This window comes from Crocuta crocuta, unplaced genomic scaffold (genome assembly GCF_008692635.1).
Source record: "Crocuta crocuta isolate KB4526 unplaced genomic scaffold, BGI_CrCroc_1.0 scaffold334, whole genome shotgun sequence".
Classification (NCBI taxonomy): domain Eukaryota; kingdom Metazoa; phylum Chordata; class Mammalia; order Carnivora; family Hyaenidae; genus Crocuta; species Crocuta crocuta.
The window spans coordinates 4,884,091-4,898,524 of NW_027533260.1; the positions used below are offsets into that span (position 1 = coordinate 4,884,091).

The 14,434-nt window shown below is 54.5% G+C and overlaps 1 protein-coding gene across 2 annotated transcripts in view; it reads left to right on the forward strand.

The window, feature by feature from the left end:
• Positions 1-14,403, forward strand: part of EML2 (EMAP like 2) — a 23,838-nt gene extending 9,435 nt beyond the window's left edge. For both annotated transcript variants that reach the window (XM_077747060.1, XM_077747061.1), the window contains exons 8-21: positions 272-449; positions 1,413-1,508; positions 2,032-2,166; positions 3,081-3,180; positions 5,709-5,863; positions 6,014-6,139; positions 7,556-7,687; positions 10,786-10,853; positions 11,138-11,226; positions 11,451-11,548; positions 11,891-11,978; positions 12,624-12,719; positions 13,658-13,788; positions 14,127-14,403. In XM_077747060.1, the coding sequence (XP_077603186.1) occupies positions 272-449; positions 1,413-1,508; positions 2,032-2,166; positions 3,081-3,180; positions 5,709-5,863; positions 6,014-6,139; positions 7,556-7,687; positions 10,786-10,853; positions 11,138-11,226; positions 11,451-11,548; positions 11,891-11,978; positions 12,624-12,719; positions 13,658-13,788; positions 14,127-14,252 (1,618 nt within the window). In that variant the 3' untranslated portion in view covers positions 14,253-14,403. The remainder of the gene's footprint in view (positions 1-271; positions 450-1,412; positions 1,509-2,031; positions 2,167-3,080; positions 3,181-5,708; positions 5,864-6,013; positions 6,140-7,555; positions 7,688-10,785; positions 10,854-11,137; positions 11,227-11,450; positions 11,549-11,890; positions 11,979-12,623; positions 12,720-13,657; positions 13,789-14,126) is intronic.
• The last annotated feature ends 31 nt before the right edge of the window (positions 14,404-14,434 follow it).

A 14,434-nucleotide genomic window follows, 5' to 3' on the forward strand; every position in this document is an offset into this window, starting at 1 on the left:
GAGCCCCCTTTGGATGGCTGCGCCCATCTGGCCACCACTTGGGTACAGGCCTGAGCCCTCGGGCATCTGAGATAAGAGACCCCAGGCCGACCTGGAGAGTACCCTCTTTATTGTTATGGAAGGACTCGATGGATGTTTATTGGCCAAAGAACTCATTCAACCAACCTGTGGGGGGAATAGCCAGGCATTGTGACTTCAGCCTGTTAAAGGAGGAGTCCACCCCCCCCACCCCCCCCCCCGGTGNGCCCTGTCCATCTGTCCTCTCTCTCAGCCTGGCTGTCCACCCTGACATGGTCACCATTGCCACCGGACAGGTCGCAGGCACCACTAAGGAGGGGAAGGTAACAGAATGGAAGCNCATTTGGGACTCAGTCTCCCTCTCCACCTTACACGTGCTGGGCCTGGGGGTGTTTGACCGAGCTGTGTGCTGTGTGGGCTTTTCCAAATCCGTGAGTCCTGCGCCGGGACCCTTCGCCTGTCCCCTCCTCCAAAGTCAGGAGTCTGCCTTCACCACCCCCACCGCCCACTCCCGCTATGGGATGGGGGGGCCTTGCCCGAACGGTGACGTCACCGGTATAGGCCACGCCCCCTCGCTGGCCAAGCCTTGGTGACCTTCCAGGGCTGCCCCGTTAGCCCTTATGAGGGGCGCCCACGTGTCCTGATTGCCCCCGGACGAACTCCTCAGTGATTGGTCACGCTGGTTGCATTATTGGCACCCACTTTCCTTCGCGAAAGGTCCTTGTAGGGCCTTGTGGTTCCTTGGGCCGGCCTGGACCTGGTGTGGGCAGGATGGGCGGTGGCAGGTCTGGGCGAGATAAGCACAGAAATGGAGAGTAGTAAGCCTTTAGGAATTTGCAGAGCAATTGCCCGTTTCCTGCCACATCTAAGTCTGTGACGGGTGGGCTTCATTTCGTTTTTATTTAAATTTTTTTTTTAACATTTACGCATTTTTGAGAGACAGAGAGTGAGCAGGGGAGAGGCAGAGAGAGAGGGAGACACCGAATCCGAAGCAGGCTCCAGGCTCTGAGCTGTCAGCACAGAGCCTGATGCGGGGCTCGAACTCACGAACCGTGAGATCGTGACCTGAGCCGAAGTCGGACGCTTAACCGACTGAGCCCCCCAGGCGCCCCTCAATTGTTTCATTTTGTGTGCCTAAAAGTCATTTCCTATAAAAATGCAGATTAGATGGGCTCAGGGTTCCTGCAGAGAAATAGTAACTGAGGGTAAACAAGATGAATTTCTTAGGGACCAGTCATGTCAGAAAGAAAGTTCTAGAAACCCTTTCGGATTCGTGCATGGCTTTGACAATCTTAAAACAGGCCTGAGTAGGGAATTCCCCTGTGGGCAGAGCGTTGAAGGGATGGGTTCTGACCCACCTTCTCTGCCCCCCCTCTCCTCTCTCCTCCTTCTAGAATGGGGGCAACCTGCTCTGTGCAGTGGATGAATCGAACGATCACATGCTCTCCGTGTGGGACTGGGCCAAGGAGGCCAAGGTGGTGGATGGCAAGGTGGGGTGACTGCTCTCATCCCCTCTCGTTGGGGTGCCTCTGTGGGACTGGTTGGATCTCTGGACTGGGGCCCACAGTTTGGGGACAGAGACTTAGTGGTTGAGAAGCTGGGCTCTGGAGTCAGACCTATGTGCGTTGATTCTGGACTTGACTCTTACCTGGCTGTGTGGCCTAAGGCAAGTGACTTCCCCTCGTTGAGCCTCACTTCACCTGTAATAGGGGACACTAATGAGCCGTACCTCACAGAGTGCTTTGAGGAGTACAGGAGTCAATGGGTAAAATGCTCAGAGCTGCACCTGATACAGAATTGAGGCTCTCCAAGGTCAGCTGTCATGTTGACGAAGGTGGCAATAATGCTTTGCTGGCTGGCCCTGCCTCCAGTACTTTAGCTTGCCTGTATAATAAAGACACAGGCAAGTAGGTTGTGCAGTGCACAACTTACGCAGCTGTATAGGGCGATCCTACACGGCGTCGCCCTAGTGGCTTTGAGGTCCTCATTCCGAATCTCCCCCACTCTCCAAAGTGCTCCAACGAGGCTGTCCTGGTGGCCACCTTCCACCCCACTGACCCCACTGTGCTCATCACCTGCGGGAAATCCCACATCTACTTCTGGAGTCTGGAGGGGGGCAGCCTGAGCAAACGGCAGGGCCTCTTTGAGGTGAGTGCGTGGGGTGTGGGGACAGGCTGGCCCTGAAGGAGGCATGCAGGGATACCCAGGCAGACAACAAAACAGAGGGTCCCAGAGGGTCCCAGATTGTGAGGATGCTGAACCTCTGCTGGGGTCTCAGTCTCCTTATCCCATCGCATGAGGAAAATCCTGAACTCTTTCAAGTTGTGAGGACTCAGCGGGATGAAGAGCATAGTAGCTCCTAGCAGATAGTAAATGCTCAATAAGGAGTGTTGTGCTTGTCAATAATGTGGAAAAACACGGAAGTCAGAGGCCGACTGGCCGAAAGAGAGGCGCACCGAGGCAGACAGACACTGAGCAGGAAGTGGAGGGCCTGGGAGAGGAGACGCAGGGGCCCCTCTGACAGGGCTCGCCTGCCTTTGGTGAGAATTGGGGCTTCCACCCCAAAAAGGAAGGCCTGGAGAACGCCAGGCATAGATGAAGATGAGACAGAGATACTGAGGGAGGGTGGGGAGAGGCAGGGAGAGAGACATTGAGATAGAGGATGGGGAAGGAGAGGGGAGGAGAGAAGGGGAGAGTGGGGACAGAAAGGGAGAGACCCAGGGACAGAGACAGAGGAGGCCTGGGGATGGAGAGGGCTGTAGACCCAGTGACAAAGACAGGACAGCCAGGGACAGAGCGAGGGGGGACCCAAGGGCAGAGAAAGGACAGAGAAGAGTCAGAGAGGAGGCAGGAAGCGTGTCCAGGGGTGAGCAAGGGGGACAGTGTGGTCAGAAGCTCTAGGCTGCACGAGCAATGCGTGGAGGCGGGTTGGAGATGGGGGTGCCGCACAATGGGCCTCATGCCCGAAATCATGGAGGGGATCCCCTGGACCTCGGTCCTGGCTGGTGGGTGGGGCCTGGTTCAGCAACCTTCTGATACCTTCCCCTTCTCCCCCACCTTAGAAACACGAGAAACCGAAGTATGTGCTGTGTGTGACCTTTTTGGAGGGTGGCGATGTGGTCACCGGGGACTCTGGGGGGAACCTCTATGTCTGGGGCAAAGGTCAGTGTCACTCCATCTGTTTGGTCCCCATGCCAGCCCTCCCTCACCCCCTTTGGCTGAGCCTTCCTCTGACCTGAACGTATGATAAAATGGGCTAAACTCTTACTTATCTAATTCCTCAACCCCCATCGAGGCTCAGCTCCAGTACCCCCACCTCCATGAAATCTTGACTTATTCTCCACTCTTGTCCTCTGCAAATCCTGTGGTGGCGATCAAGTTTGAATTATAAATGAATTAACTGATTAACCCAGTGTGGGTGGATGGGTGAGTGGCGGGGTGGGTGGATGGATAGTTTGTCCCAGAGAATCAATGAATAAGGCAGTGAGTGAATGAAGGGGCTGTCCTACTCGGTGACTGGAAGATTGAATGAGTGAATGTACTGTCCTCCTTAATGGTGAACGATTAGGTGACTGACCAACTAAATGAATGAATGCTTGTCCCCATGGTGGATGTGGGGCTAATAAATGAAGAGGTCTTTTCCCAGGCAGTGGGTCCATAAAGCAATGAATGAATGAGTGAATGAATGAATGGTTACCTCAGCCAATGGATTGATATATTATGAAGAATGGATTGTTTCAGGAAGTAGATTGACGGCTGAATGGGTACATGAGTTGACTGTCCTAGCCAAACGGATGGATGAAGAAATGAATAAATGGCTGACCCAACCAATGGACTAATATGTTGTCCCAGCAAAGGCTAATGGGGTGGATATAAGCTTGCCCCAGCCTTTGGGTGAATTATGAATCAAGGAATAAGTGGGTTGTCCCAGCAGATGGATGGCATGAACAAATCAGTGAGTTTTTTGGCCTGGGTACGTTTGCTTTCACATACATTATGCTCCTTATTCTTTTTTTTTTTTTTTNGCCCCAGTTATGCTCCTTATTCAAGGGTGCGCTGAATATTCTTCCCATTTCACAGATGCGAAGCCATAGGCTCATGGGGGGCCTGGCTGGCTCAGCGCTTCCCTTGCAATTAGACAGCCGAGGATAAGCTCTGAATAACTGGCAGTGTGTCCTTTCCCAGGAGACTGAGCTCTCTGAGGGCAGAGACTCGGTCTGACTCATTTCCATATCCCTAGACCCATCACTGGGTCCATCCCGAAGGGCTGGAGGGTGGTTGGAAATTCCAGTGGACAGAATGATAGGTGGACGTGTGGCAACCACATGTGAGTTGACGACTGTTCCTCTGAGTCCCTGCCCCAGCCTCCTTCCTGGTCCTTGGCCTTTATTATCTTGCCTCCTCAAATTCCGGAACCCAATGGAAGTCTGACCCTTTTCTACAGCTCTCTAAATAGTGCATGCTCTCGCCTACTCTCTTTCCTTTACACACATCATTCCTTCTGCCTGCAGCACTTTCCCACCCTCTGTTGGCCTAGCTGACTCCTGCTCATCCCTTCAGGTCCCTGCTCAGCTGTCTTCTCCTTCAGGAAGCCCTCCCTGACCTACCAGGTGGGGTATCTTAACCCCACAGTCTCCTGGCTTTCCCTATCCTAGCCCCAACCACCTTGGGTTTCACTGACCGGTGATAGGTCTGTTTCTGAAATTGGACTGTGAACCCCGTGAAGGCAAGATCTGAGGTTGTCTTGGTCACCACTCTGTTCCCAGCATCATCCGGCCTGAAGCTGGGCCCAGAATAAATGCTAGTTACACAGTTGTTGATTGGATGGGTTAATGGATGAATGAATGGATGGTTGGTCAGATTGACAGATGAGTGAGTAGAAGGTGAATGGGTAGATGGATTGGAAAATGGGAGGATGTTTGGGTAGAGGGATGAATTGACTAGTGAATGAGTAGTTGGATGAAAGAGGTGAATGGATGGATGAGAGGTGGGTGAATGGGTGGGTGGATCAGTATATAGATGGGTGATGGATGGATGGATCAATTGGATGGGTGGGTGGGTGGATGGATGGATGGATGGATGGATTGGATAGATTAGATGGGCAGGTGGGCAGGCGGATAGATGGATGGATTGATCAGTTGGATGGACGGATGATGGATGGATGGATGAATGATAGATGGATAGATCAGTTGGATGGGTGGGTGAGTCCGTGGATGGATGGATGGATGGATGAATGATAGATGGATAGATCAATTTGATGGGTGGGTGGATGGATGGATGGATGGATGGATGGATGGAAGGATGGATGGGTGGATGGGTGGAGGGACTGGATGAGTGGGTACATGGATTGGATAGGTGGATGGATGGATGAGGGGATGAGTGGGTGGGTGAGTAGATAGGTAGATGGAGGAATAGACCAGTAGGTAGGTGAGTGGGTGGATGGATGGGTGAGTGGGTGGATGGATCACAAGTGGCTGGGTGGCTGGGTAGATGTTCGTTGAGATGGTTTAACGGATGGACGATAAAGTATTTGGATGGACAGCGGGCAGGTGGGTGAAAGAGTGCATAGAAAGAAAGGTAGGTAATGGTTAAGTGCAGGATTGAGAGTTGGAGGTGTTTCAGGGGTCAGTACAGGGACAGCTTCCCCATGCTGATCCCTGCTCCCTGGCCACCCCTCCTTGCCCCCACAGGTGGGAACCGCATCACCCAGGCGGTGCTGGGTGCCCACGACGGCGGTGTGTTTGGGCTCTGCGCCCTGCGGGACGGGACGCTGGTGTCCGGAGGGGGCCGTGATCGACGGGTGGTCCTCTGGGGTTCCGACTACAGCAAGCTGCAGGAGGTGGAGGTGAGGAGGGGGAGAGGCTCATGTGAAGGTGAGGGGACCTCCTCCCCCCAACCCCAGGGCTCCCAGGAGACCCTCCTCTCCCCAGCTTGTTTCCCCTCACCCCTTCTCTGCCTGTGTCCTACACTCACATGCCCCCAACCCCACCCTCAGGTCCCAGAGGACTTCGGCCCGGTGCGCACTGTGGCAGAGGGCCGGGGGGACACGCTGTATGTGGGGACCACCCGCAACTCCATCCTGCAGGGCTCTGTCCACACAGGCTTCTCATTGCTCGTCCAGGTGAGCATCTCCTGAACCTGCCCTCCTCCTCACCTCTCTCCCCTTCTCTTCCCGCTTCCTTCCATTTCTCCTCACCTCCCCACCCCATCCCTCTCCCTCCGGCCTGACGAACTCCGCTCGCCTTCCCTTTCCTGGCTCCCACCCCAGAATCCCACACCTGTCCCAAAAGTCCCCCTGATCCAGAGGCCAACGAGTCACAAGCTGGCACGGCAGAGGGCCCCCAGGACCCCGCCGCAGCCGGGCCGCCCCCTGCCCTTCTGATCAGGGTGGTGTCCATTTCGGTTGGTAAGTGCCCTGGCAGGTTATCACATGGGCCACATGCACCTGGGGNGGCTGGTCAGCAGGGACAGGAATTCAGGGCACGACTGCCCGGATCGAAATCGCAGCCCTGTTGCTCGATAGCTGTGTGACATGAGGCAAGTGAAAGACAATCTCTATGCCTCCGAGAAACGGGGCAGTAACAGAACCCATCTTCATGGGGGTTTGTAAGGATCCCATGAGTCGGTTCATATACAGCATTTAGAATGGTGGCTGGCCCAGAAGTCCCGGCCAGAATAACTCCTTCATCAGTGGCTTCCAGATTCCTCCATTCCTTCCGGGTTTTTCCCTTTTGCAGGCTAGCTGAGATCCATGCTGCTGCATTTAGGTCTCCCTCTAGCTCTGGTCTCCCTGGACCCTGAAAGAAAACCAGGGTTAGAGGGATTTCCTGGATGTCCCAAGGCCAGAAGGGACCTCAGAGACCCCTAAAAATAGTATCAACATTACATATTGTTGATTATATTATGAATAGGTTAATATATCATTAGAGCCTTATTAGTACCATGAATCGATATACTAATATCAACAAGTCTCTTGTCAGCGTTCATGGTTATTCAATAGTACATTATTAGTATACATTATTAATAATGATAATAATAATAGCCACTTCCCTTTTGTGAGTGCTTTGTACTTGCCTCGGACACTTTCCATCCATGATTCGAGTGAGCACAACAGTGTCCCCATTTTACAGAAGATTAAACTGAGGATCCAGGGAGAGGTCACCTGTCCCGTCAGTAAGAGAGATCTGAGGTCAGATTCGCCAGGCCGAGCACCCCCCATGGGATCCCACAGCCTTCTGGACACCCCCCGACTCAAGGCGGGCAAGGCTCCAGCTTCCACCCATCATGTCTCTTGCCTTGTGTTGTGCAAACCGCAGAGGCCTGGGGAGAAGGGGCAGCATTTACCTCGAGCCACCACACACCAGGGCAAGGGCCTGCTCAGTCACAGCCTCCTACAGACGGGAAAGGGTCTTCTCCAGGTCACCTGTGGCCCCCGTGTGTTGCCGGGGCTGGACCAGCACTTCTTTCTGGCCCCAGGCTCAGTGGGGAGAGGGCCTGGATTGGCGGTCTCCATGCCGCCATCTCCCCTTTCCGCCAGGGTCACGTGGAAGAACTGTGGGGTCTGGCCACGCACCCCAGCCGGGCACAGTTTGTGACGTGCGGGCAGGATAAGCTGGTGCATCTGTGGAGTGCGGAGTCCCACCAGCCCCTGTGGAGTAGGATCATCGAGGTAAGGGGACTGTGGGGAGGGAGGTGCTTGGCATCCTTATTCTGACAGAAGCGCCTGTCTCCGCGTGTCGGGGCTCAGGGCACCAAACGGAAACCACTCCTGGTCTTGGTGAACAGAAAGGGATTCAATACAGGGAGTTGAGTGCTTACAGGCTAGCCTGGAAGGGCTGGAGGCGTGGCTTCTTGACTGGAAGGAAGCCCAGAAGGCGTCACAGAATGCCTGCCGCAGTTGGGGGTGGGGATGGGGGGTGTTGGGGGGTGTCAGGAGCACTGAGTTCCAGACAGTGCCATTGTCATAGCCGCAGGAGGCTGTGGTCTGCAAGTGCTGCCTCTAGAGCCGCACCGTTCAACACAGGTGACACGTCACACTGCAGTTAAGTTTAGAATGTAAATAGAATTAAGAATTCAGGGGCTCCTGGTGGCTCAGTCAGTTGAGCATCCGACTCTCATTGCTGCTCAGGTTATGATCTCACGGTTTTTGAGGGTTCGAGCCCTGTGTTGGGCTCCACATGGAGCCTGCTTGGGGTTCTCTCTCTCTCTCTCTCTCTCAAAGTAAATACATTTTTAAAACTTAAAAAAAAATAGCCATAAAAAAAAGGATTAAGAATTTAGTTCCTCGGTGGGGTGCCTGGGTGGCCCAGTGTGTTAAGCAACTGGCTCTTGGTTTCTGCTCATGTCATGATCTCACCGTTGGTGAATTAGAGCCCCACATCAGGCTCCCTGCTGACAGTGCGGAGTCTGCTTGGGATTCTCTCTCTCTCCCTCTCTCACTGCCCTTCCCCTGCTCATCCTCTCTCTCTCAAACTAAGTAAATAAACTTAAGAAAAAAAAAAAGAATTCAGTTCCTTGGTTGCACTAGCTACATTTAAGTTTTCTTATTTGGGGGTGGAGCGGGGGAGGTGCAGAGAGAGAGGGAGAGAAAGAATCCCTGGACCCCACAAATTGAGAGATCACGACATGAGCCGAAACCAAGAGTCAGATGCTCAACCTACTGAGCCACCCAGGTGCCCCGTGTGCCCTTTCCTTTTAAGGCTAGCGGCCGCTCATGAGCTTAGCAAATGCCATTGCTTCCCCAGCCCCAGTGCTGAGCGGAAGTGGAAGAGCAGGGCCTCTGCCTTCTGTCTTCCAGAGCCAACAAAAGCACAATGGATTGCTGGACCCAAATCAGAGTGGGACCCTAGCTAGCTGCAAGGGATTCTGGGCAGTGTAGTTTTGAAGCTCCCCTACCTGTGCGTATGGGACCTAGAATGTCAGTCCTCCATATCCCCCACACCAGCCTTTGAGGCTTTGCTCAAGGCATCTAGGGTTACCATGTGTAATAATCCTCATTCTGGCATCAAAGCACCTCGGAGACACAGAACTCCTAACCCCGCCCACAGAGCATCTGATTCAGGAAGTCTGCATTTGGGACCGGAAATCTGCAGTTTGTAACGAGCCCCCTTTAGATTTTTCTGATTCCGGCAGTCGGCTGGCCATACCCAGAGGAACTGGCTTAGCGCTTTACCCACTTTGTCCTTCTAACCTCCCGTACCTTCCACAAGGCAGTGGGGATGACTGATCCCCGCTTGAAGCAGGCTCGGTAAGGTAAAAATCACTCGCCAATCATCGCGGTGTAATTTTAATCAAAACCAAACTTTGCCGAGTGCTTCCTGTAAGCCATTTTACTTACCCACTTGCTGTTCTAAGGAAAACTACACGGCCCAGAATCCCTTGCAGCTAGCTGGGGTCCCACTGTGATTTGGGTCCAGCAAACTACATCTTGTTTTTAGAAGAATCCCGGGGAGGGGCGCCTGGGTGGCTTAGTCGGTTAAGCGTCCGACTTTCGCTTAGGGCATGATCTCGCGGTTCGTGGGTTCGAGCCCCGCGTCGGGCTGTGTGCTGACTGCCAGCCCAGAGCCTGGAGCCTGTTTCAGAGTCTGTGACTCCCTCTCTCTCTGACCCTCCCCTGCTCACGCTGTCTCTCTCTCTCTCCTAGAAATAAATTAAAAAACAAAAAAACATTAAAAAAAAAAAAAGAAGGATGCCGGGGAACACACATTGATGTTCTCCATCTGCCAGATGAGGCAGCCGAGACTCAGACAGGGAAGGTTATTTGGTGTCACGTGACTAGGAAGTGTCAGAGCCCTTTTGAACCCGGGTCTGATTCCAAGATACTCTATTGCCTGTGAACCAACCAAATGCCCCCAACATTTAAGAAATGGTGATACCCGCTGCCAGGTGTTTAATAAAGATGTGGGGAAACTGGCACGTGGACCTACCTGGTGATGAGTTGATAGAATTTTATGGAAAGCAAATTGGCATCATCAGTCAGAAGCCTTCAAAATATGGCTGCCCTTTGTCCCCAAAATCCCACTTCTAGAAAATTACCCAAGGAAGTGTCGGATGAATAAAGCTGTGAGAATTTAGACCAGGAGTATTACAGGATCTAGAGTCTGCAGTGAGAGCAGGACTGTTTTCTGTTTGAGCTGACACCTTACAGGAAAGGAGGATGCTTTGGGGGGGCACCTGGGTGGCTCCCCGGTTATGCATCCAATGCTTGATTTCGGCTCAGGTCACGATCTCATGGTTTTGTGAGTTCGAGCCCCACAATGGGCGCTGTGCTGACCCTGCAGAGCCTGCTTGGGATTCTCTCTCTCTCTGTATTCTCTGTATTCTCTCTCTCTCTCTCCCTGCTCGTGCTCTCTCTGTCTCTCAAAAGCAAAAACAAACAGAACAAAACAAAGAAACAAAAAACACTTAAAAAATATTTTCAAAAGGGGCGCCTGGGTGGCTCAGTCAGTTAAGCATCTGACTTCAGCTCAGGTCATGATCTCACAGTTCGTGGGTTCGAGCCCTACGTCGGGCTCTTTGCTGACAGCTCGGAGCCTGGAGCCTGCTTTGGATCCTGTGTCTCCCTCTCTCTCTGCCTCTCCCCCACTCACACTCTGTCTCCCAAAAATGAATAAATAGTTTAAAAGAATTTTAATATTAAAAAATAGAAGAAAACAGTTTTTTTGAAAAAAGGAGTATGGTTTTGGAGTGGCTGCGGCAGTGGTAGGGGAATGGCCCGATAGACTGGAGACCCCAGTTCTCAGCCCTGCCTCCTCTCTCTCTCTTCAGGACCCTGCCCGCTCTGCTGGCTTCCACCCCAGTGGCTCTGTCCTGGCCGTGGGCACCGTGACTGGCAGGTAAAGCTGAGTTGAGCATTTGTGGAGGGTTTCTTGCTCCCCCCCCCGCCCCCCGCCCAAGAACTTTCCTTGGACACCTAAACCCCCTTCCCCTATGTCCCCAGAGCCCACGGAGTCTGCACTTAACAGACTGCTCGCCAGACTGTTCCCTCAGTATTCGTCTGGAGGCAGCCTCTCTCCCAAATCTTGGCTGGGGTCCCAAGCTTAGGCCCCGCAGATTGCCGCCCCGCGCCCCCACTGGATCAGCTCACGCCCCCTCCCCCAATCATGCCTTCTCCTTAAAGATGGGTGCTGCTGGACACGGAGACCCATGACCTGGTGGCTATCCACACAGATGGCAATGAACAGATCTCAGTGGTCAGCTTCTCTCCAGGTGAGCGGCCCGGCGCGGGATCTTGGAGAAGCCAGGCCTGGGGACTGAGGCTCAGTTACCAGCAGGGGGAAGGAGTGGAGCCAGTGTGGCAGGGCCACGACTGTAGCGGGGATGGAGCTGGGGACAGCTGAGGAGTCTGGCATAGCAGGGGGCGGGCTGAGTCTGAGAGAGAAGGGGCTAGAGCCTGGGTGCCTCCTCATAGCCCCCCCCTCCCCCTCCCCCAGACGGGGCGTACCTGACCGTGGGCTCCCACGACAACTTGGTGTACGTGTACACGGTGGACCAGGGCGGCCGCAAGGTCAGCCGCCTGGGCAAGTGCTCGGTGAGTGGGCAGTGGCCCCCAGCCCGCGCCGCCACCCCGACCAGGGGCCGCAGAATTAACCAATTTTCTACTTCAAGGGAGCACAGCTTCAACACTCTACTGACTGCCCTGATCACAACAAGGAGACTNCCTGTGTTCTAAGCCCTTTCTGTCTGGCCCCGCCCATCGCAGTCTGGCCCCGCCCATGGTAGTCTGGCCCCGCCCCCATGCTCCAAAGGCTGTGTATCCTTTCCTTTAGCTCCCTTGTGTTCTCACCCTACCTCTGTACTTCGCCTTCCGCTTTTCCTGGTCTAATCCCGCCCCCTCCGCCTCTAACTCCACCCCTTCCCTCCCCCTCCGCAGGGCCATTCCAGTTTTATCACCCACCTGGATTGGGCCCAGGACAGCAGCTGCTTCGTCACCAACTCCGGGGACTACGAGATCCTGTACTGTGAGTCCGCTGAAACTCTGAAGGCGGGGCTCCTCCAGCCTCCCTGTGTGCGTGTGCGGTTTACACAGACTTCCCTGACCTCTAGGACAAGAGGCGAGGCTTCCAAGTCTGTCCTCCGGCTTCTGTATTCAGGGACTGTTCTGATTGGCCCCCTGGCTTCTGATTTCCTCCCCTTCCTGGTTGGACTGCGGAGGGGGGCACAGGTCTCTAAGCAGATGCCCTGCTCAGGCCTTGGGGTATCACCGCCTCGGATCTAACCCCTGCTCGGGCCTTGGGGTATCACCGCCTCGGATCTGACCCCCTCAGCCAAGTCTGGAGAGGTCTGGGACCGTCCCCTCCTGTCTCGTACCTCAGTGCCCATTGTAAAATGGATAGGTTAAGTCAGTAATTCTTTTTTGTTGCTGTTGTTAACGTTTATTGGGGAGTGGGGGAAGGGCAGAGAGAGAGAAAGGGAAAGAGAATCCCAAGCAGGCTCCCCACTGTCAGCCTAGAGCCTGACGTGAGGCTTGGACTCAAAAACCGTGACATCGTGACTTGAGCTGAAATCAGGAGTCAGACGCTCAACCGGCTGAGCGCCACCCCCTCCCTGGCGCCCCATCAGCAGTTCTTTCTGCTCTGAACCCCTCCCCCTGTGTTCTGCCCCAGGGGACCCGGCTACCTGTAAGCAGATCACTAGCGCAGATGCTGTGAGGAATGTGGAATGGGCCACTGCTACTTGCGTCCTGGGATTTGGGGTGTTCGGTAAGTTCTGGAATGGGGGAGGTCCCACTGAAGACAGGAGTTCCGAGAAAAACCCTTCGCTGCTGGTCTTCATAGTCCCTTGTTGGCTATCCCCCGAGGCGGGCGATTTGGTTTACACACCAGGGAGGTTTTTGGGCAGAGGAAGAGCAGGGCGAGATGACGGCTTAGGGCCCTTAGAGCTCTGATGAATTGAGACCAATGCATGGGGGGGCCTGGCCCAGTGACGTTCACACCCCCGGCGTCCCAGCCTCCCATTCGTTCAGGCATTGCTGCAGCCAGTGCATACTCCCCGAGCACCTCTGTGCCCAGCCCTGCGCTGGTCAGTGTGGGCGCACGGCAGTGACCACCACAGCCCTGGCCCTGCCGTCATGAGCCTCACAGTGCAGTGGAGGAGACAGACCTGTCCCCAGACTACCCCGAGTAGTCTGGGCTGGCATCTGGCCCCAGCCTGGGAGGGAGTCAAGGAGGGCTCCCTGGAGGAGGGGATATCGAAGCTGGACCTGGAAGATGAGGAAGCAGTGAAGAAGGAAAGTAGTCCCTAGGATGGGAAATCCTACCGTGTACCAAAAGCCTGGAGGTGGCATAGAACTTGGCATTTGGAGAAATCCAAGGAGGCAGGATGGCTAAATTATTGCGGAATTCACGGGGAGCAGTAGGGAGGACAGGACTGGAGCAGTGTGGTGGACCAGGTGAGGCAGAATTTAGGGGTCATTCTAGGAAGCCCAGGCTTTCTCTGAGGCAACCGGGGAGCCACAGAAGGGTTTGGAGCGGTGGAGGGCCAGGGTCGGGTACACATTTACAAAAGATCATCCCAGTTGTACTCCTGGCTAGAGACCAGCTAGGTAGGAAAAAGTCAGGGAGGCTGGGGCCTGCTCACTTCGGGGGTCCCTGGGCCCAGGTGACATCTCTCCACCACCCACCCCTCATCTTGCCCACAGGGATCTGGTCTGAGGGAGTGGACGGTACTGACATCAACGCCGTGGCCCGCTCCCACGATGGGAAGTTGCTGGTTTCAGCCGACGACTTTGGCAAAGTCCACCTGTTTAGTTACCCCTGCTGTCAGCCCCGGGTGAGTCCCCCTGGGGGGGGCTGGCAGGGTGGCGGTAAGCGGCACCATGGGCAAGACTGAGCCGGCACTCTCCAGCCCTCAGTTGTCCCATCTATACAAGGAGAGGGCGGTGGCTTGAGCCCGAGGCTCATTTTTAACCTAAAAGTTGGTAAATTTCAGAGCCTCGAGCGCTAACGTGCTGCTCTGAGTCTCTGTGATTCTGGAAGCTTTGGTGGTTTGATTCCTATTAATGCAAGAAATATTGCTTGAGCACCTCCTGTGTGCCTGGTACAGGGCAGGGGATACAGCCAGGAACAAGACAGATCACCTTCTTTCACTTCTTTCTTTCCCTATCACAGGCCCTCAGCCACAAATATGGCGGACATAGCAGCCACGTGACAAATGTGGCCTTCCTGTGGGATGACAGCGTGGCCCTGACCACAGGGGGCAAGGACACCAGTGTGCTGCAATGGCGGGTGGTCTGAAGCGGGGACGAGAGTCCTGGGCACGTGGGGCCAGGGTAGAGTCAGGCGACAGGGTGGGAATTCTATTTTCGGGAGATGTCTATTGCCGAGTAGAGTAATATATACCCAGAGTATGTCTATTAGCAGAGGGGTTATGGGGGGGGAGGGTAGACCGACAGAAGTCTCTATTTATCGGGGGTGGA